The sequence below is a fragment of the Heliangelus exortis genome, chromosome 3, assembly GCF_036169615.1.
Source record: "Heliangelus exortis chromosome 3, bHelExo1.hap1, whole genome shotgun sequence".
Lineage (NCBI taxonomy): Eukaryota > Metazoa > Chordata > Aves > Apodiformes > Trochilidae > Heliangelus > Heliangelus exortis.
The window spans coordinates 34,637,930-34,658,471 of record NC_092424.1 but is presented as its reverse complement, the minus strand read 5'-3'; the positions used below and the strand labels follow the sequence as shown (position 1 = coordinate 34,658,471).

The 20,542-nt window shown below is 47.6% G+C and overlaps 1 protein-coding gene across 1 annotated transcript; it reads right to left on the bottom strand.

Moving 5' to 3' along the window:
• Nucleotides 1-1,729: 1,729 nt before the first annotated feature.
• LOC139795441 (uncharacterized) lies at nucleotides 1,730-20,279 on the bottom strand. The gene is made up of 12 exons (XM_071742433.1): nucleotides 20,176-20,279; nucleotides 14,964-15,057; nucleotides 14,493-14,532; nucleotides 10,806-13,238; nucleotides 9,286-10,383; nucleotides 8,247-8,312; nucleotides 7,168-7,268; nucleotides 6,373-6,437; nucleotides 5,646-5,797; nucleotides 5,412-5,564; nucleotides 3,020-3,168; nucleotides 1,730-1,956 (listed from the first exon to the last, which is right to left on the bottom strand). The coding sequence occupies exons 1-12, from the start codon at nucleotides 20,277-20,279 to the stop codon at nucleotides 1,951-1,953; spliced, it is 4,461 nt and encodes a 1,486-aa protein (XP_071598534.1). The 3' UTR covers nucleotides 1,730-1,950.
• Between the last annotated feature and the right edge of the window lie 263 nt (nucleotides 20,280-20,542).

The following is a 20,542-nucleotide window of genomic DNA, read 5'->3' as shown; positions in this document are numbered from 1 at the left end:
TCTCCCAGTGCCTGTCCCTGACATCCGCATTGTCTTCTGCAAAATCACAGAGAAAAACACAGTGTGGGCTAGAACTGGGCACCCTGGGGGCCTGGGGTATGCAGCAGCCCCTCTCCACCTCAGGTCACATTGCTGTCCTCCCTAGAGAGCTGCACACTCAAAAAGAGAGAGGAGAAGCCCTAAACACAGCAGAACATCACCTTTTGCAGCACTGCTCCCTGCCCAACTTCTGCTGGGGCAGCCCACCCACCCCAAGCACTATTGAGTGGGTGGATAATGGGGCCCAGGTGCTGCCTGGCCCAGCTTGGCCCTAAATCATCTGAAATAAGCCAAGCCAGGGAATAGCACATCAGTGCAGTGCATCAAAACAGCCAGGGTCACCCTCAAGCCCCCTTGCATGCCAGTGGCTCTGGGTCAGCCTGAGGGCAATTTTCAAACCAAGCTGCTGGGAATCACCTGGAGAGGAATTATTTCACTTGTTACATGAGCAGCATTCATAGCATGTGCCTGTGGCACTGCTAGTTAAATATTTACATATTGTTTTAAATATATAAGCAGCCAATTGATTTTGAGGCAGTGATTTACAGAAGCAGCAACGCAGCAGAGCTCCCATGAGCTCTCTAAAGTAACAGCTGCATTCCCAGTGCCTCTCACCCCTTTTCTTCAGCACTCTGTAGAGCTGAGTGTCTAAATAAAATACCCAGCTCCTGATACTTTCCAGGAGCTATGCAATGGAGATCATCAAATTGAGGAGAACTCTTAAAATGGGACAAAACACACTGTGGTTATGGGAAGGAGTGGGATGCACAGGTATTGTAACTGGCCAGGGGATGGTTTCTCAAAAGGCTTGGGGAAGGGAAGTTAGTAGCTTGGAATCTTTACTAGATGGCACCAAACACTTGAGGAGATACAACCCCTTTTGCTCTTTTGTTAACCTGCAGAGTATTATAGGAGCTCACTCTCCACAGGGGAACACAGCACAGGGCTCACTTTGCTCTTGGAAAAGCTGGAAATTCAGCAGAAGAATCAATCTGCTTATTAATTGCCTGGCTTCAAGCTCCAAACATTACCTTACTGGGAGAGAGTGGAGTTTTCAACCTCAAGAGCCTGAAACCCCTTTCATGGAGGGAAAAGGGGAGAAGGAAGCTGTCCAAATCCAAGGCCAAGACAAGGACAGCATTATTTTAGCCCTGCTGCTTTTCTTTGACCTCGGTGAGGGAAATAAGCACACTGTGCAAACCCATTAATGGTTTCCTTCTGCACTATGGAAAATTACACACACTTATCTGTCTCCTAGGGAGAATTTTGCATTTATTTCTCCAGTATTTATAAAATACTTTGAAAACCCCATGCAGAAAGCTGTCACTAAGGGCTGATTTCTCCACATACGTCAAAGGAAGCAATGATCAGGATGTCTTTGGGAAACCTATTTTTGTCTAATCTGACTGGTACCCAACCCTGACTGGCACTAATGAGCACTGAGGTGAGTTGCAGGAGCACGGGCAGGAAGGTGTTCATTCTGCTGTGCATATCTCTGCAGGCAGGAGGAACTCATCAGCATCATCTCATTTGGATGAGCCTGTTACTGGCAGAGAGCAACACAGTCACCCCACACCAGAGGGGCACTGCTGCTGCCACCCAAGCATGAGGGATGCTCATTTCTTTACCATCTCAGTGCAAAACACCTCGTTTTGCACAACATATATATATTGACATATATAGTGCCCTGATGTGTACTGCAGCCCCCTCCTCTGGCACATCCCCTTCCATGCTGCAGCTCTTGCTTCTCCCGTGATTCAACACCTGAGGTGTAGAAATTGCTTTTTGGGGAGAAGGATGGAGAAGAGTTACTCTGGAGAAATCTCCAAGGTCTCTCTCTCCTCCTTCACCAGCATCCTCACCACTGCCCTGCAGGGAAACACAGCAGGGCCTCTTCCAGCCCCTTTGAAATTAACCCTGAAGAGCAAAACAGCAGCTTCAGTCAGCCCAAAACATGTCTTGGCCAAAGCTGATCAGCAAGTGGCACAGAGACAACCATAAGCTGCAATAACCGGTCCCAGTTCGGCCCGGGACCCCCAGCTCCAGCTGTGCCCGCATCTGGCAGCCCGTGCCTGTGCCAGCGCAGGGCCACGGCTCCGCAGCAGCGGCTCTCGCTGGGTTTTTGGTGGCAGACAGTGCCCTCCAGTGGACCACTGGCCACCACACCTTTTCTCAGAGAGGGGAAAAGAAGAAATAGGCAATTCAAATTTTAAAAGCCCTAAACGAGACATACAGAGAAGTTACAAGCCCGCAACTGGAGCAGCGGCAAGCTGGGGAGGCAGCTGTGCTTTCATGCCAGGAAGGATTTTGGTTGCACTGCTTTTTGCAACCAGCATCCACACAAGCACCAAAAATGCTGTCCCCATCGCTCAGTGAAGGGGATCCACTTGCCATAACTGGGCCAGGAGTGACCAGAAAAAACTTGAAGTGAAGACCTTGGGGTATTTCTCAGCCAAACTCCTCACATCTTTTAAGAGCTTCTGGTACAGCTCTGCAGAACCAAACGTGGGTGCAATAATATTTAATTTCTTAAATTAAGCATCAAAACTTTTTTTTTTCTTAAAAAAAGTTTAATTTCCTTGCACTGAGAGGATAAATTGGAAGATTTATGGTGGTGCAGAACAAGCACCTTTTTTTCCAAACTGGCTGAGCATTAAAAAGTTAAATTACAAGAGAGACTGTGAGATATTCATGGTCTATAAACACACCAGGGTTTGCACAGCTGGTGGCTTGTATCAGCCAGGAAAGGCAGGAGTGACTATACAGGTCACCAGGGCCACAAGGGGCTTGGGGGAGTCCCAGAACCCCCTCAGAGCTGGTGGGACTGCTCCAGGAAGACCTGGTATGCCTGGCCAGGGTAAGCCCGAGCACCCCAAAGCCATTCGGGGGGCCTGGCCCTCAGCTTCAGCTGGAAGGGATCAAGGCGCAGGCACTCGCCCAGGTCATGCAGCTCCATTGCAGGGTCCTCCATGGCCCCCACCTGTGGCTCCTCTGGGCTCTGGTTCCTCCTGTGGTGCCTTCCACACTTGGCTGACCAGCACAGGGCTCCAGCAGCCACCAGCGTGGCCAGGCCTGCCACCATGGCTGCCCCCACCAGGATGTCACCATGGAGGAGGAAGAAGCTGATCCCTGCAAGAGAAGATCCATGGCCTCACCATCTTTGCCTGGTGCTCAAAGTCCACCACGTCCTGACCACGGTGCTCAGAGGTGAGACCTGGAGCTGTGGGTGGTCCTCCAGAAAGGTAAGCATCTCTTCTGCTGCCTTCCAGAAACCCTCACAGCTGCCTCCAGGGCAGAGAAGTTCTCCCAAACCTTCATCCCAAAGAAATATTTAGGCAAAGATCCAGCCTGCAGGAACAGCACAGGGCTGGTGTTACCCCAGTAAAGCCATCACCAAAGCCATGTGCAGCTGCAGAGAGGCCAGAAGACCTGCCAGCATTCCCATCCACACCTGAAGTGACCCTTTCCTTGACCCAAGAGATAAATATGCATTTATTAAATTATAGATTAATATAGCATCTTATCCAGACAGGATACACTTAGACTGCATAAGTGGTTAATGAAGTTGGAACTGAGAGAATGGATAAGAAACAATTTGGCTGCAAGCTCAGACTTGGGTTTAAGACACTTCTAATGATGCAGGAATACGTAGTAGTTTTGGTAAAGTAGCAGCAGTGTTTTGAGTACATATTGCAGAACACTGGTGGTTTTCAACCTAGGAAGCTCTGTTACTCTGATCAAGATTAGCCAGCTCTGATTAAATAGATAGCACACAGTGCTTGACTATAGCCTTGTACTGAATGTGTCAGGGGAGCACTCTGTGTAAATCAAGATCTACAGTGTGATAGGAGACCACTGGGCACCTCAATGCTTGTGACCAAGCTTGCTGGTCACATCCATTGCAGCAAAGATAACTCTCAAACCACCCTTGGCCACACTCTGCTGAGAGCAACAAGCTTTGAGTAGGCAAGGCCAGGAGATGCAGATGATCCCAGGCAACAAAGACTCACACCTGCCAAGTTATAAACCAAGTGGGAAGAAAGGAGCAGACTGGAGAAAAAGAGGCTCTGAGCCTTACAGAGAGGCTGTGCTTGGAAGTGCCAGTGCAGCCAGTGAGCAGAGCAGGGCAGCACACACCACAGGCTGATACCAGCATTCAGCCACCTGCTAAACACTCCAGGTTCAGGTGCTGGTGGCTCCATTATCTCACTGCTCCCAAGAAGCATGAGTGTCCATCCACAGCCTGCTTTGAGCAGGAAGGGGATAATCACAGAATGGTTGAGGTGGGAAAGGATCTCCAGAGGTTATTTGGTCCAACCCACCTGCTCAAGCAGGGTCACCCAGAATGAGCTGCCCCTGACCATGTCTAGACAGTTTCTGAATATCACCAGGGATGGAGACTCCACAACTTCCCTGGACAAACTGAGTCATCCTCACAGTAAAGTTTTTTTCCTGAAGCTCCCATGGAATCTCCTGTGCTTCAGATTGTGTCCACTGCCTCTGGTCCTGTCACTGGGCACAAGTGACAAGGGACTGGATCCCTCTTTTTATCCACCCTTCTCTTATATACATTGATAAGATCCCTTTGAGACTGCTCTTCTCCAGGCTGGACAGTCCCATGTCTATTGACCTCCTGACATAGAACAGATACTCCAGTCCCTTCCTCATCTTTGTGGCTCTTCTCTGGACTGCCTCGAGTATGTTCATGTCTCCCTGAGACTGAGGAGCCCAGAAAGAGCAGCACACAATAAAACTTTCAGGTACTGCTCAAGGACAGCCTTTGGGAGCACAGATGTCACACTGAATTACACCCAACAGAGATAACTTTAACCTGACAGAGCTAACTGATGCTGGTGACGTATTGGATGCCAGTTTAGCTTAACATCTGAAAGCTGATGCCTTTTGTGTCCAGCAAAGACCATTTCTTCTTTGAGTTTGAGCTCTCCTCCAAACTTGGACAGCTATGCTGCATATATCTCACTCTGCCTCCCTTCCCTCTCTTTCTGAATGGATCACATTTAACATTTAACTTAAGTCATAGTTAACTTATATCTGGAAACAACTCCCAGAGAAGAGCTCCTAAAGCCAAAGGAGGAAGCCCAAGGGGACAACCAACTGGGAACTGCCTTACAAAGACAGTATCCTTCCCATGCCAGGTCCATACTTCTAAAGCAAGTAGCAGTGCCATTTTTAAGCACCACATGCAAGCTATGTTAGCAGAGGCAGGACTGGTAAGACCCCAAGTGAGAAGAAAGCCCCTCACCCTAATATACTCACTCCAGGCTTTGTGGCCAGAGTGATGCTGTACAAATTATTCACACAAAAGAGCACCCAGCAGCAGGAGAAAACATAGCTGCTGCTTTGTCCTCTACCTGTTTGGGGAACACGGATGCAGAGGGTGCCTGTCTTGGTGGGAGAATGGTCTTCATAGTCCTTTTTGCAGCGGCAGAGGTATGTGCCCACACCATTGAAGCACTCTGCCTCCTCCCCACAGAGGCTGACCCCAGCACTGCACTCGTTCACATCTGTAGCAGGGAAATAACAGGAGCTGTAAGCAGAGTCAGGCTTGGCACAAAGAGTTTATCCCAGAAAAGTTAAACACCCACCTTCAACCAACAGTGAAACAAGCTGCAGCTTCTCCACTCCTATGGGGCTTCCAAGCAGCTCCTTCAGCTGGGAGTGCAGGAGCAGAGACACATTTCTCTCCTCTGGCTTCAGGTGCAACCAGAAGGTGACCAGCAGGTTGGCATCACTTGTCCTGCAGGCAGGGGAGAGTTCAGGGTGAAGCAGGAGGAAAGCATCACCACCAGGCTCAGCTCTGACAGCCCATTTAGACCTCTCACCCACTCATATATGCTGCAGGAGCTTGAAAAGATTGTTTGTGACAAGAGGCAAGTTTGCAGTTGAACCAAGGGGAAAAAGGAAAGCCAAATAACAGCTTCTCACTTGGAGCTAGGCCAAAGGGACCAGGCATTTGCATAAAGTAAATTGTCATGGCAGCCTGCAGCCCCAGGTCAGCTTTAACAAAGTGTGGCAGGGACCTTGCTGACAGAAGGTCCCAGCTTTCTTCAGCAGACACTGTCACAGGTGTGAGGATCCTTATTTTTTCCAGAGTTAAATCCATCTTAGACCTGTAAAAGCCCTAGCCAGATCTCACCGTCTTTTCTCCAGAAAAGAGATTTATTTTTCTCTGTTCAGGACAGGATCGCAGGAGATGACTAAAGCTGCTCTCTGCCCAGGAAAAGATAATGAGAACCCAAACCACTTCTACCCAAGAAGTATTTCAGGTTTTAGAAGAGTCTCCTGTCATGGCCAGCAGTGCACCAACCCTACCTTTTGATTTCCTTTAATTTTATTTCACTGACTCTGTTGGCAGAAAGTTTCAGGTTCTCCTGGATCTGCAAAGGTACAGAGTGACCAGTGTTGGTTTGATATATGATGGGCAGAAGTATGCTAGCAAGTACTTTTTCTCAGTCTACCTTGTTCTTACCTTCCACAAACCACCTGGGATGCATTAGTTGTCCCATAGCCCACTTATCTGAACCTTTTCTCTGCAATAATACTAATTATTCCCACCCACTTAGCTTCAGCTCGATCCCCATAAACAAACAAGCTCCTTTAGGAAAAGGAGGGGCAATAGTAGCCCCAGGTAAGTGTGTTTGGGTTCTAAACCATGACAAAACAGCAGAGGATGGATAGAAGCTTTCTAGGCTGGGGAACAGGCTGAATCCTGGTCCCGTTTCAGTCTGCATCCAGAAAGAAAAGTTCAGGTGCAGCCCTGAAAGCAGACGCTCATACACTTGCCTTCTTTCAGGCTCTGGTTCACAACTTGCCCCATTTCTAGCTGCAGGTTACAGACCTTGGTTGGTTGTATCCCTGTCCCTGCAACACTTGGCTGCTGCCTTGCGATGGCGCAGTGCTACAGCTGCTAAACACCGGGGGCTGCGGCTGGGCACCCAGCCAGGGCATCGGCTTCAGGTGACAACCAGCACAAGCAGCCCGGGTGCTGCTTCACCGTGTGGCTCTAACAGAAAAATCTCTGGAATGAAGGGGAGGGCACAGGATGGTCTCTAGCAGCTGAAGATTTGGGGCATTTGTTTTCCTCCCTCTCCTCAGGCCCAGACTTACGTGGTTTTTCATAGATTCAAGAAGACCCTTTTGGAGCTCACTCCCACAGCGAGGAATCCAGTCCTTGGGTTTGATTTCAATAGTTACCTCAAACAGCACATCTGCCAGAAAACAAGATTCCAGCATGTTTAAGTTCACATAACACAAACAGGCTTCTTAAAAGCGTTAGTCCTTAGACATCAACAGCAGGAGAACAGCTCCACAAGAACAAGCGTGCCTGAGCCAGTGTGTCAGGTAGAACAAGCTGTTGAGTAACAGATGAAAACAAACCCTTAGCTAATGCTCAGTGATTAATATGGGAATTCATCTTTGAGCAAAGAGTGTACAGAGCATTAAAGTGTATCCAATCTCATTCACCTTTCTTCAGCTATTTTCTTTCCCAAAGATACCATAATAATTTCTGATGGAGTCTAAAAGCTTATTTCTCTCTCTCTCATCTCTGTTTGGGATCAGCTTAGATAAACTGCTGTGTTCTGGCTGAATCCAGGCTGGCACAGATTTATCAGAGTCTGCTGTTTAAAGCCTATTTATTCAGCAATATTTCTCCTGTTCAAAGCTCAGGCTCCTTCTGTATTGACTCCTTTTTGCAAGCTGTTCCTGTGGCTTGCTCTGCTATACAAGCCCAGTATTATGCTCCTTAGTTGTTAATGCTCCCAAAAGTAGCTTCAGCTTCTCTCTCCAGTCTGAGGAGCAAGACTGATAGAGGTTTCTGATCCAGACAGTCATGAGACACCCACTGGAGTATATTTGAGGGAGCAAGGCTCATTCATCTTCAAAAAGGAAATATTTAAGCAGCCAGCAGGCAATGCTCACATTCAAAGAACCCAGTATTATGTCAGGCTTAGCTCAGGCTTCTGCAGAGCAAAGCATCCAAAGCACAACTACAGGGTAGCAGAGCTTCTAAAAAAAAAAATTAAAATAAAAAATCAAAATCTTCAAAGCGGTTACCATTCAGATGCACCTTCCACTCCTTTCTGAACTTCATGAGCAGCTGATGTCCACACACAGCACTGACCAGCACACTGAACTTAGGGCAGGTTTTTAAGACATTAAAAATGTCTTAAAAATGCGTCTCTTACCTCCAGGATGGTGCTGGGATTGCAGTGCTGTGTCATTCTCCAGAGAAGCTGGGGCAGAAACCAGATCTGTCAGAGCAAGGGAAAGAATCGAGTACACCCATAGTGTACTTAATAAGGTGGAGAAGTACATGAGGTTCATGCCACTTTTTTGCAAAAACAGTGCCATGTGCCAAGTCCTTCCTAAATTTCTTGCACTGAAATTAAATACCTAAATACAACCTACTCATCTCTAGGAAGTGGGAAGTGATTTTTAGAAAGAAATCTCCCCAATACACTACATTTCTATTTCTGGAAGCAGATGACATGCTAACCCTGTGAAGGCACCAGAGCCCCTACAACCAAGCTGCCTTGGACCTCAATGGAACAAAGCAGCCTATGTACTAGATGCCAGTATCTGCAAAAACTTAAGTAAACTACTCCCAACATTGACAATGAAGGAGCAAGAATAGTTTGGAGGGGAGGAAAGGCCAATTCAAAATATGTTCTACCTTCAGGCAGAAGGTAATACATAGCAGTAGTTAAATGTTTCTGTGAAAAAAAAAAAAAAAAATCTATCATCAACTCCCAAACTTGTCTTAGGAGACAAAATTCTTCTGCCCCCTCTTCCCTCTAATTTCTGAAGCCCAAACTCAGTTTTCATGGCTAGGATCATTGTGCCAGCCTACAGCCATAGAATAAATGCAAGCCAGTTCTGTTTAAAACCAGGACAATCATTCACTGTCTGCTTTGGGTGTAAAATCATAGCTGAAAGTCTGGCTCCTTCATGGATAATTCAGAACATTAGGAGCCAGCCTCCCCCTGTTAAGAGGGGCATCAAGCCATACACACCTATGTTAGAAAAGATAATCCTATGCCCTCTCAAATACCATCTTCCTTGGATACAGAAGGCATCAGGACTGCTACTGTGTGGACCAGCTGAAGGTAACAGCCAGATCTACAAATAAAGCTTAAGAGGAGTGTGATACATGACTGGAAAGGGATAGTGCACGGCTTCAGCCACAAATAACAAAAAAAAAAAAAAAAAAAAAAAAAACCTTACCAAAGAATTTGTTTCTTTCTCCCAAAGACATCTTATCTCCAGCAGTCAGACCAGGAAAAGGGTAGAGAGGTTTCATATTTGCATTTAGCTGTGGCTCTTCCAGTACTGGTATCTGAGTGTGATGTGCATCAGCAACCACTTCTTCTGACAGGCTGTCACTGGCCTGCTCCAGGCTCAATGATTTGGCAGAGTTACCTACATTGCTGCTGGGTACCTCTGAGGAAGAGACATCCACTGGGTGATGTGGGACTATGGTGACCAGACCAGATGCCAGGTCTATACCTTGCTTTGCTACCTCCAACACAGATGGCTCAGCTTCATGCCCAGCATCTTGCCCAGCTAGAGTTGGCTTCACTAACACATCATCCTCAGTTTTTCTGTCCTGAGTGCCACCATCCTTAAGGCTTCTTTCCAGGTTAGTTTCATCCTGCAGCTGACCATGCTCACTCAGGTTAAGCTTGCTTAAGTTACCACCAGATTGAGCATTATCCATAAGACTGGGAGGGTACAGGTCATCTTCATCTGGGTTTACAAGCTTAGGATGGATCCTGCTACCAGCAGGTGCAGTTGATGGGCCTGGAGAAGCTTTCAGCATGGGCAATGAACTTTTTGTTACTAATTTCCTCCAGGTTTCTTTCTTGGAGAGCTCCTTGACAGGCTCTTGGGGAGCTCGGGTATCATTTGAAGAGTCTGCAGTCTCAGGGTCTCTGAATACGTAATACTGCCCTTTAAAGTGTCCATATTCATTGCCTTGGGAGGCACTCCCTGACAGAAATAATACATGGACTGCAGTAGCTTGTGTAGCAAAGATCAGAGTACCTTGGCTGTGACAGGCATACACCACTTTGGTTTCCACACTTGATGAGACACCTTGGAAGATTATTTTGTCCTCATTTTTGCCACAGCCTTGGCTCGCCTGGAAGCCCTGGATGTAGATGACAATGTGCTTCTGGGGCCCTGCCCAGATGGTCCAGTTACACCAGATGTTGGTTTTAATGTCAGCATGCAGTGGCAGGTAAAATATCCCAGAGCCATCCTGAAAGATGAGGTGGCAGCTGCTGATGGGGAAGTACTCCACAGCCCAGGGCAGTCCTTGCTCTGACACATGGGAACAGAGGCATGCAGGCAATAGTTATTGTATGCATCAGGACATGGATAGCAGCACTTTTAGGAGAGATGCCAATTGCCACAGAAGAGGCCCTGTTTAAAACTTCCCCTGCTGCAAGATTTCTAGTTTCAGCCCCCAGAGCTGCATCTGAGTTCTGCAATGGGAGCAGAACACAGACCCCAGCTTCTCTGCAGGGATCTGGCCCATCCAGCCTCCAGAAGCATGAATTACAGGGTGTTTTTTTTCTACTGGAGGTTTGGCCAACAAGACCACTTGCTGGAAGTCTTCTGCTCCCCAGACAGCTAGGGCTACACTTGCCAGTCTTGGAGTATAAGTGTCAGCCTTGTCCTTGCCCCCACCCATGACTTCTGCCTTCTGAAGATAGCTTACAGAAAGCTATGAAAAGACTTACCAGCATGGTTCTGTTGCTGTCCTCCTGGCATCCTGCTGTTCCTGGATACAGGATCACCAGAGGGCTCCTGAAGCTTCTGGCCTTCTCCCCATAAGGCCACAGAAGGACCAGTGTGCTCAGAAGCAGTACTGGAGGAGGAATTTTTCTGCTCTTCTGCACCCTCTTGGAGAGTTTCAAATGCTTTTTGCATTTTAAATTCCCCAAGAATGGAGAGAGAAGCCAGTTCATCTCTAATAGCCGTATCCTGATGCTGCACAGGCACCTTGAGTTCTTCTCTCCTCACCCCCCGGGTGCTGGTGCTGGGCAGGAAAACTGGTGCCACCACAGAGCCACTGCTCATGTTGTCCTCAGGCCGAGGGAGCCCCACGCCAGGCCTTGTGACAGTGATGGAGGCTGGGGAGGGACCCCTGGCCACCAAGTCCACAGAGGCTGAGGTTTCTCCTTGCTGGCCACCTGTCTCCCCCAGCACCACCTTTGGCATCCCAGGGGACCCATCCGTGCTCAGTTTAGAGGCTACTGATAGATGGGGAGGAGGTGAAGGGGAGACTATTTCCTTTTCTCCTGGACTACTCAGTGAGATGCCTGCTCTTTGGCTGAGGCTGATGGCATTAAAATCCAAAGCAGCTGGTGGAGAGAGAACAGCCTTGGACATGGATCCCACTTCCAGAGGAAGACGTGCTTCCGAGGTGAAACCAGTAGAGCCAAAGTCTGCAGGAACTGGTTCTGAGCCAGAGACCACAAGTGTAGAGGTTGTTTCTCTCCCTGGGGTGGATGTGGCTATGGGAAGATGCTTCAGCCCTGTTGGCAAAGGGGGTGTGATCAACCTCTGCTGTGCAGCTCTGTCACTTTGGTGGTGACAGATTTTTACACCTAAGGAAGACACAGGAGTTTTCTCAGCCTCTGGACAGTCATGTGCTTGAGCATTTTTAGAAAGGCTACCAGGGTCTGTAGGGGCTGACTGCAGGCCATGACTGCTCTGGTCATGCAAAGGAGGATACTCTTGGAGGATGTCCCACAGTGCTGTGGGATGCAGCACTGTTTCCCTCTTGACAGCTCCCCTCAAGCTTTCCAGGGGAGAAATACTCACAAGCTTTGTATGTTGGAGGACAGTTGTTCCCAGCTCAGGTTGAGTCACGGACAAATCCCCAAAACTGCTTCTGTAACTTTGGCTTCCCCTAGGCAGCAGGTGTGAGTGCTCCCTATTTACTACTTCATATGGGCTGCTAAGGCTGGGCATCAGGCCCTTTGCAAGACCATCAGCATCACCACTAACTGTGCTGTCAGCTAAGATGCTCAACTGGGGATGTCTTTCATCCTTCTCTAAATTGACTGTGTCAAGTCCTTGGTACATGGTGGTATCTGTGCTCTCTTTGCTTTCTCTTCTCCTAAGGGATGAAGACTGCGAGTCAGCAGCCAAGTCCAATTGATTTGTCTGTGTTGGTTTGATAGCAAACTGTAGGTCTTCCAGATCCTTTGGCTCCAGGGTAGGGTGCAGGACAGGCTGCCTCTTCTCCAGACCCACACCTGTCCGTGGCAAAAGAGGCTCCACTACATGCAAGGCACTGAGTGAAGGAGTTTCCAAAAGCACACTGGAAAGCCTCTGCATATAATCAAAACCCAGGGTGATGTCCCCTCTCACAGAGAGGTTCTGTCTCTGCAGACCCTGCACTGCAGTGGGAAGCATGACCACAGGTTTTCTTCCACCTTGAACTTCCTTGCAGCCTCTCAGACCTTGCAGCTCAGACTCCACACAAGGTGCTTTTGTTTCCAGGAACAGTGTCCTTGCACCTTCAGATGTGACAAGCTCAGCACGACTTCCAGCAGCCATACTACCCAATGTACTCTCTCTTCCCTGTAGCAACTCACCACGCAACACCCTGGTCTCTCCAAGGCTCATGGTGCTACGTGTGGTTGTAAAGCCCAGCACATGCCTAAGGTCTTTAGCCCATCCAGTCTGAGAAATGCTACCTTGCTTTAGTAGTTTTGGAGCAGGAGTTTCAGAAATCACATAATCCTTGGAGGAGTATTCACTTTCCCAGTCTTGGAAGATGTAGTACTTCCCTTTAAATTGTGTCTCCCTGCAGTTTGGCAAGTATCTCTTCAGCAACACAACATGGACACCCTGAGCAAAGGTGGCAAAAACATGTGTCTCCTTTTTCCAGCAAGCATAAATCACACTGTTTTCCACCAGTGAAGAAATTCCTTCAAACAGGATTTTGTCCTCATTTTTGTTGCAACCTTCCTCAGTGATGAAGCCCTGAATATAAATTATGATATGCTTTCTGGAGCCTGCCCAGATTGTCCAGTTGCACCAGACATTTAAGGAGGAATCACCATGGTATGCTGGAGGAGAAAATTCCCCATACTTGTCCTTCAGAACTCTGTGGCAGCTTCTTACAGGCACATGTGCCAATACCCAAGGAAACTTTAACCCTAGAAGACAAGGAGAAAAACCTCAACTTTTCCTCCATTTGCAGTTCCAAGAGTTACCAGTCGTTAAATGCAGAAATTATTTTCAAGCTCCTTTACCTCCCCATTTTCTACCCCCCACTCCTGCTTGACAAGTGACACACAAATCCACCATCAGAACATGCAAGTGACATTGTCAGGTCATGAGCTCAAGGGGAGGAGGTCACCCAAGCATGCAGCCACACACCAGCCCAGGGTGCACCTTAATCTGCCACTCTGCAGCCCCAGTGCTGCTTCCATCCACACCCACCAGCAACCTACCCCTGAACCCATTCCCCATCACTGCTCCCCACATCAGTATGTGCTGCTCCAGAGTACTCAGAGAGAGAATATGGGGCAGCTGGAGAAGCCCTGGCCAGCACCACCACCACCTCATGCCCCACAGGGAGCTGGGCTGTACCTCCAGTGCTACCACCCCAGAGCAGGGCATGGCCATGGTCTGTGTCCTCCCTATCCTCCCCCCAGCATGGCCATGCAGACACACAGATGAACCACCACAACCACACAGTGAGGGCCACTTGCCCCAGGGAGGCAGGTTCCCATCTGCAGGGGTGGGTTATTTTGGGATCAGAACTCAGGGAATTGCCACATCAGGACAAGTTAGAAAAGCAACAAGTGCTCCATGACGTTTGGTTTTGGCACACAGGCAATGTTTGCTGTTTATACACCTACAGAGCTGGGAGGTACTGCTCCCCTGAAGGTGTTTCCATCCCCTGCCAAGCACAAAACCCTCAGAGTCTCAGTACAATGAGCAGCATTAACATCTCACTATAGCTAATTTAACCCTCAAGGTGGGAAACACGTTCCCTTAGGCAGGAAGAAAGGGTATTTCCCAAAAATGCCATCTCAAAGCTAGAAGAGCCCCAAACCAACAACAGGGTTACCTTATGCTTCAGAAACACTAAGTTTTGATCGAACTTTTGCTCCTTTTTTTAAGTGCTGCCCAACAGTGATTTGTTACAGCATACTTGCTCCTGTCACCAGGGTCCTGCTCTGCAGTAAGATTTGGTGTCTGTAAGACAGCAGCATATGTTCTCCCCTACACTACCACTAGTTTTACCCTTCCCCTTGATATCAGCTGTGTCCCTTTTCCACACCACCCTAGGGCCAGGTTGCTGGTCCTGGCTTTCCATGGTTGGATGTGCCTAGAAAGTTCTAAGAAGAATTTATTCTAAAGTAAAAAACCAAGAAAGAGCTGGTCTGAGTTTTAACTCTTACCTGGTTTAACCTTCTGATATTCTTGAGAGGACCTACATGCCTATAAAGAAAATAGAGTCTTATTGTAAGACTTATAAACCTGTTCAGAGATCCCAGCCCAAGCTGGATATGAAGGAAGAACCAAAACCATCATAACCTGGTAGCTTGGGGTTTCACCTGCACCAAGCCCCTGAGACACCTCATTTCTTTCCATGTGATAACATCATTTACTATTCCCCACCTCCAAAAGCATTGCCCAGTTTATGCTGTTAGGCCACAGCTAACAGAAGAACATCCCAAAACACAGCAAACAAAACCCAGGTGGGCTTTAATTCATAGGAGCCACACAGAAGAGAGGACAATGCACTCAGAAAGAGTTTTTCCTACAGGGAACTGAGTCCCTGCTTCCCATTACTCACCCCCAGGGCAGCACCAGCACCATCACAGCTCGCACCTTTGCAGCGGGGCCTCAGCATCAGCCCTGGAGCCTGCCTGCCAGCAGCCAGCCCCCAGGCCCAGAGCACTAGGACCAGAAGCATCAGAGTGGACAAAGGCTTCATGGCAGAGATTTAACAGAGACACAGCACTAAAATAAGAAAAAAACAAAAAACAAAAAACCAAAAAAACAAAACCCAAAAGAAAACGTAAGGGGAAAACCTCTCCTAGGCAGAGCAAATCCAGGAACATCACCTTTCCCAGGCCTTCTCCAAAAGGCATCTCCACACTAAAAGGTCTGATCTAGGAGCCCACTTACTCATATACAGCCCTGCTACCCCACCCACCACACCCCACCTTGACAGCAATTAGTTAATAAATTAGATGAGACCAGCTGCCACTCATTAGGGGCAGACAAGCTCTTCCAATTCACCATCCAGTATTCCTCTCCAGGGTGTTTTAGTGAGAAGGCATTATAATGCTTAATGCTGTAGACTGGAATCAAGGTGATGCTGATACTCCCACCTGGCCCAGAAGCAGAGCCCAAGCTCATTACAATATTTTCACTGGCTTCTGCTAAAGGCTGTGATTTGCCTTTGAGCTGCACCATCCTGGCACACTCCACAGAACTGAGTGAAGCAGGTGAAACCACCTTGAAACACAAGCAGGTCTTCTCCTCATCTAAACTTAGTGAAGTGTGGAAAGCAAATAGCCCAGGTGATGATGTGTAAATTATTAGATGCTTAAAATTCTTTCAGCTGTAATAGTCTAGCTTGTCATTAGGGGCCACACAGATAAGGCAATTAGGCTGTTTGATATATGGCTTTGACAATATTCCTTTTAAAATGTCAGTCATCATTTAGCAAAATAAAATTTTTAAAACCTTTCCTTTCTTCTAAGTCATCACAACCTGACAGGCTGATGGATGTTCAGGGACAAATACACTTTTTTTTTTTTTTTTTTTTTTTTTTGTAGGTGGAAACAAGCAGCACATCAGACCTCCCCAGCTGCCCAGGGTTTTGCAGCAGAACTGGTGCAGGTGACTGTGTCCCAGGTCCTGATTTTGAAGCTTTTCCACCCATCCCACATGTGGCCACAATGACCAAAAAGGCAGCAAGAGGCTGTGGTTCCCCCAGAGACACAAACCTTCTCCTCCCATGGCAGTGTGCCTGTAACTACACACAGCAACAGTGATCCCAAATTCCATCTTCAACCCCACTCCATGCTTACCATGTAAATGGAGTTTGCCCTTGTGAACATCAAGCAGGATTGTGCAACCACCCTGTAAACCCTGGCTGGATGCCTCATTGCAAAGCAGTGAGGTCCCCAAAGGATCATTTAATTTGCAAGAAGAACAGAAACATTTGCCTGATTTTAGCTCAGCAGATGGTGGAGTAGGGATGACGAAATAATTTGTAAGGCCAAATTGCTGACATGTAAGTATTTGAGTGAGGAATTGTAGGAGTTTTTTGGTTTCTTTTGTGATTCACAGACCCTGTATGATGGTGAAGACAGAATCAAACTTGATTGTGCACCAGACTATTTATAAGCCAGTACACTGAGTTAGTAGCCAGTCATGTGTAGCCCCCTGTCCGCCAAGTCCCATATTACCTTGCCAGATATATAGTTGGCATATTGCTACAGAAAAAAAAGCCATAAATGTCACATAAATCTCTTCAAGTTCCTTCATTCCCATGTGTGTCCTGCTCCATGTTTCTCTCTTTACCTCAGGTTCCTGAGGCATATCACCAGTGCTTCTGCAATGGTTTTTCTTCAGTGCAGCTGGTGTGTTCATTCCTTGGTCCTTTGATCCCACATTTTTTATATACATTTTTAATTATTATTTTGGGGTTTTTTATTGTTAATTTTTGAGTTTTGCAGGTATTTCCATAAAAACATAAATTGTCCATTAGGATGTCTGGCCCTTTTGACGAAGTCCTTGTGCTCAGTGCTGCTGATATTCTTAGTTTGGGCCATCTAGCCCAAAAGTATCTTTTGGAGGAGAGCTGGTGGGCACATTCGTGCTAGTCCATGCTGCATCACACAGGCAATCTGCACTGTGGGGCCAAACCCCCCAAATTATGGATCTTGTTTTCTCTGCCAGCACTCCTATTTTCCCAGGGCAGGGTTGAATCTCTCCCAGGATGAGCCAATAGTCTTGATGTGACTCTCAGCATCCAGGCAGCTCCAAAGCTGGGAGCTGGCCATAGCCACTGTGGGCACAATAACCTTGGGGACTGCTGGCAGAGTCAGGTCCATCAAAGGGACAGTCACCAAAATTAAGCTGATTTCAGCAAGCACTGAAATTTCCCACACACACCTTTTGTATGCCTCTGTATACTACTTACACATGTTATGCTGTCACTAAGAAGGCAACAGAAAGTGACTGAGAGCTTGGGATTGATAAATTCACCAGCTACCTCCCTCTAGTGATTGTGACTGAAGAGAGAGGGGACATACTGGGCACTAGGTTTTGGGATTTTTTTTTTTGTTCTTTCTCAGAAAACCAAAGTAACCAAAGACTTTAATTTTTTCTGTCATTTATTCATGATTCTCTTAAGCTCCAAAAGGCAATGGGAATAGCTAAAGGAGGATGAGAAATTTGGAGTTCACTCGTTACCTCACTAACTAAAAATAACTGAGGTGCAAAATAAAAGGATAGCATGGTTGGTAGCTAAAGGCTACTGCAAAGCCAACATTTGATATAAATGTCAGAGCTGAGAGGCTTTTTTTAGGAAAAACTGGAACATCAGTGAGAAGCTCTTTTTTTAACAAGTTCCAAAGTTGTGTAATTCTTTACAGCTCAGCAAGGCACCCAGCTAAATACTGAGGGATGTGTCGTAGGTGCCCATCTTGATGGCTCCATCCCTCCAAGTGATCCAACAGTGCTGTATGTGCAGGTACTGCTCTGTTATTTATATATGCATTACGTAGGAACAAGATCCTTGTATTTAGTTACCAGAGATAAGTATCAGTTTAATTTCCTTTTCTTTGTGTCACTCATTAGCCAGATTGATTTTAGGCCAGGGACAAAGATGCAATTATTCCCTTAAAGGTAAGGGATTTCTCAGGAGCTGACATTTCCTTTAACCACAGAGCTGTTTTTCCTTGATCGTGTCTGCTTTTCATTGATTTGGCTGCTAATTTCCTGGTCTGTGCTCAGGGATGTTTTAAACAAGTGGCTTTAGGCCCAGCAGGTACCAACTGAGCCTCCACTCACTCACACCCCACTGTGGGACAGGGAGGAGAAAATTCACCTCAAGGCTATGGTAACAGGCAGAAAACAGATGGGTTCAACTTGGGAATTAAAAAAAAAAACAAACTAATTTAATCTACAAGGAGAAAGAGAAAACACAGCCAGATCTTAGTACCTTCCTTCTTCTTCCCGGGCCCAAATTCCCTCACTGCCGCCTCCCCCTCAGGACACAGGGGAAGGGCAGTGGGGTTTATGGTCAGTTCCTGTTTCTGCTGCTCTTTCCTCCTCAGGGGGAGGACTCCTCACAGCCTTCCCCTGCTCCAATGTGGGATCCCTCTAATGGGAGAGAGTCCTTCAGGAACCCCTGGGACATGAGTCCCTCCCACAGGTGCAGTCCCTCAGGAACTGCTCCAGCCTGGGCTGCACACAGAGTCACGGCTGCTGCAGGAGCAGTCACCTCCTCTGGCACGGGGTCCTACATGGCTGCAGATCCACATCTGACCCTCTCTGTGACCCTGCACAGGCTGCTACTTCATGGCTGCCCACCTGTGACACTTCAGGGGCTATGAATCCACATTTACCCCACCGTGGTCCTTCAGGGACTGCTCCGCTGTGCTCCTCCATAGGCTGCAGAGGGATAGCTGCCATCTCACCACAGGGCAATCTCTGCTCGGGCACCTCCTTCTTCACTGATATTGGTGTCTTTTCTCTGGAATTTCTCTCCCATTTCATCCATCTGCTCTGCAGGTCCCTTTTTATATATATTTGTGCAGTTTCGTTTTCCCTTTCTCAAATAAGTTCCTCACAGAGGCTCATCCAGCTTCCCATTTCTGCTCAGCCTTGGGCAGAGGCAGGACAGGAAGGAGCTTCCAGCAGCTTCTCACAGGAGCCATCCCTGTGCCCACCCATCTCTGCTTCCAAAACACCACTGCACTAACCCAAGACAACAAGTGATGCTGCCACGCTCCAGTTTATCATGGTGAGTGCTTTACCCACTTTGCTTGTAGTAATAAAACCAATGCATAGAATCATAGAAAGTTAGGGGTTGGAAGGGACCTTGAAAGGTCATCAAGTCGAAACCCCCTCTGACAGAGCAGGGTCACCTACCAGAGGTCACACAGGAACACATCCAGGTGGGTTTTGAATGTCTCCAAGGAAGGAGACTCCACAACCTCCCTGGGCAGCCTGTTCCAGTGCCATTTAGTGTGGACTTCACTTTTTGTGGAATTGCTACAGACTAAGAGCATAAATTGCAAACCTGCAAGATCTGCGTAAGGAAATGTGCAACACGAGAGGGCTAAAGTGATTTTTCTCTGGGCTTTCAGATGACTTCAAGGCACCTGTTCCTTCCTTACCTTGCCCTGGGAGTCTGTGGACACCATTATTTAACTTCAGAAGGAGAAAGCTATAGGATTCATGTGCAATGTAGCTTGAGTAAAAGGCTCCTGACATTGTTTGCAGAGAATTTAACATTTGCATGGAGCCCATCTCTCTAGGCCTTAGAGACCATACGTTTGTGTTCAGATTTTTGTCTGTGTCCTGATGTGCTTATGATCTTCTTGCTTTAAAACAGAATAGAAGGTCCTGAAGGTGACAGTAAATTGTATAAAGTGAGCACACCCCTTGCTCCATTCGTGTACCTGATAAGCAGATGGAGCTACAATAGCAGGACCAAGTTTCAGCCTGGTTGGGGTGGGTACTCAAAGCCCATCCTGTCTTGAAAGACCACAGACTTGTGAGTTTTGACCTTTTTATGTGATGAGATGGATATGAATGCCACTGCATGTCAGGAAACCAACTGCTTGTGGGCAGAAACCCAGAAGACAGGATTTCTCCAACACCACTGTCTAGCTGACATCTTGACCAAAAAATGGGCTGGCTCCTGCAGCCCCTGCTTCACCTTGCTTTGGGGCAGCAAAACATTTGCCCCCATCTCTGCCTTGCCTGTATTTCATGGTACAGTTTATCCTCCTCCTCAGCACCCAAAACTCTTGCTGTTGCTCATTCCAGGCCTTGTGTTGGTGGTGTCCAGGGCCGTGGTATCTCCTGGACCCCCAAGGCTCTGGCACATACCTGTGGTAAAATTTCTTCCCAGGTCTTGCTCTGTGAGTGTTGCAACGTCCCAGACTTGGGATCAGCATCCGAAACTGCATGAAAATTCCACCTTTTGCTGTCATCTTGGACCCAAGCAAAGCCTCACTTCCTGCCACCTGAAGTCATGACATCCTCCCAGGAGGAATTCTGGGAAGCAGGTCATAAGACTCTGGACAAAACACAGTTTGCTGCAACACTATCATATCCCCCCACAAATTGCCCTGGATTCCTCCTGGGGTAACAAGTGGTGGCAGAGGGATGTTGGGCTGTTTCCAAACACCAGTGGAATAGGCTGGTGAGACACATTATTAAATCAGCAGCTGAGAGAGTGACCAGCACTGAGATG

What these genes read in the sequence shown, in the direction of transcription:
- LOC139795441 (XM_071742433.1), bottom strand. Translation starts at nt 20,279, where the DNA reads ATGACAGCAAAAGGTGGAATTTTCATGCAGTTTCGGATGCTGATCCCA. An exon ending in ATCCCAGCACCATCCTGGAG is followed by an intron (nt 7,269 to 8,246) that starts GTAAGAGACGCA and finishes GTTTTCTGGCAG; the next exon opens with ATGTGCTGTTTGAGGTAACT. An exon ending in TTGAATCTATGAAAAACCAC is followed by an intron (nt 6,438 to 7,167) that starts GTAAGTCTGGGC and finishes GTACCTTTGCAG; the next exon opens with ATCCAGGAGAACCTGAAACT.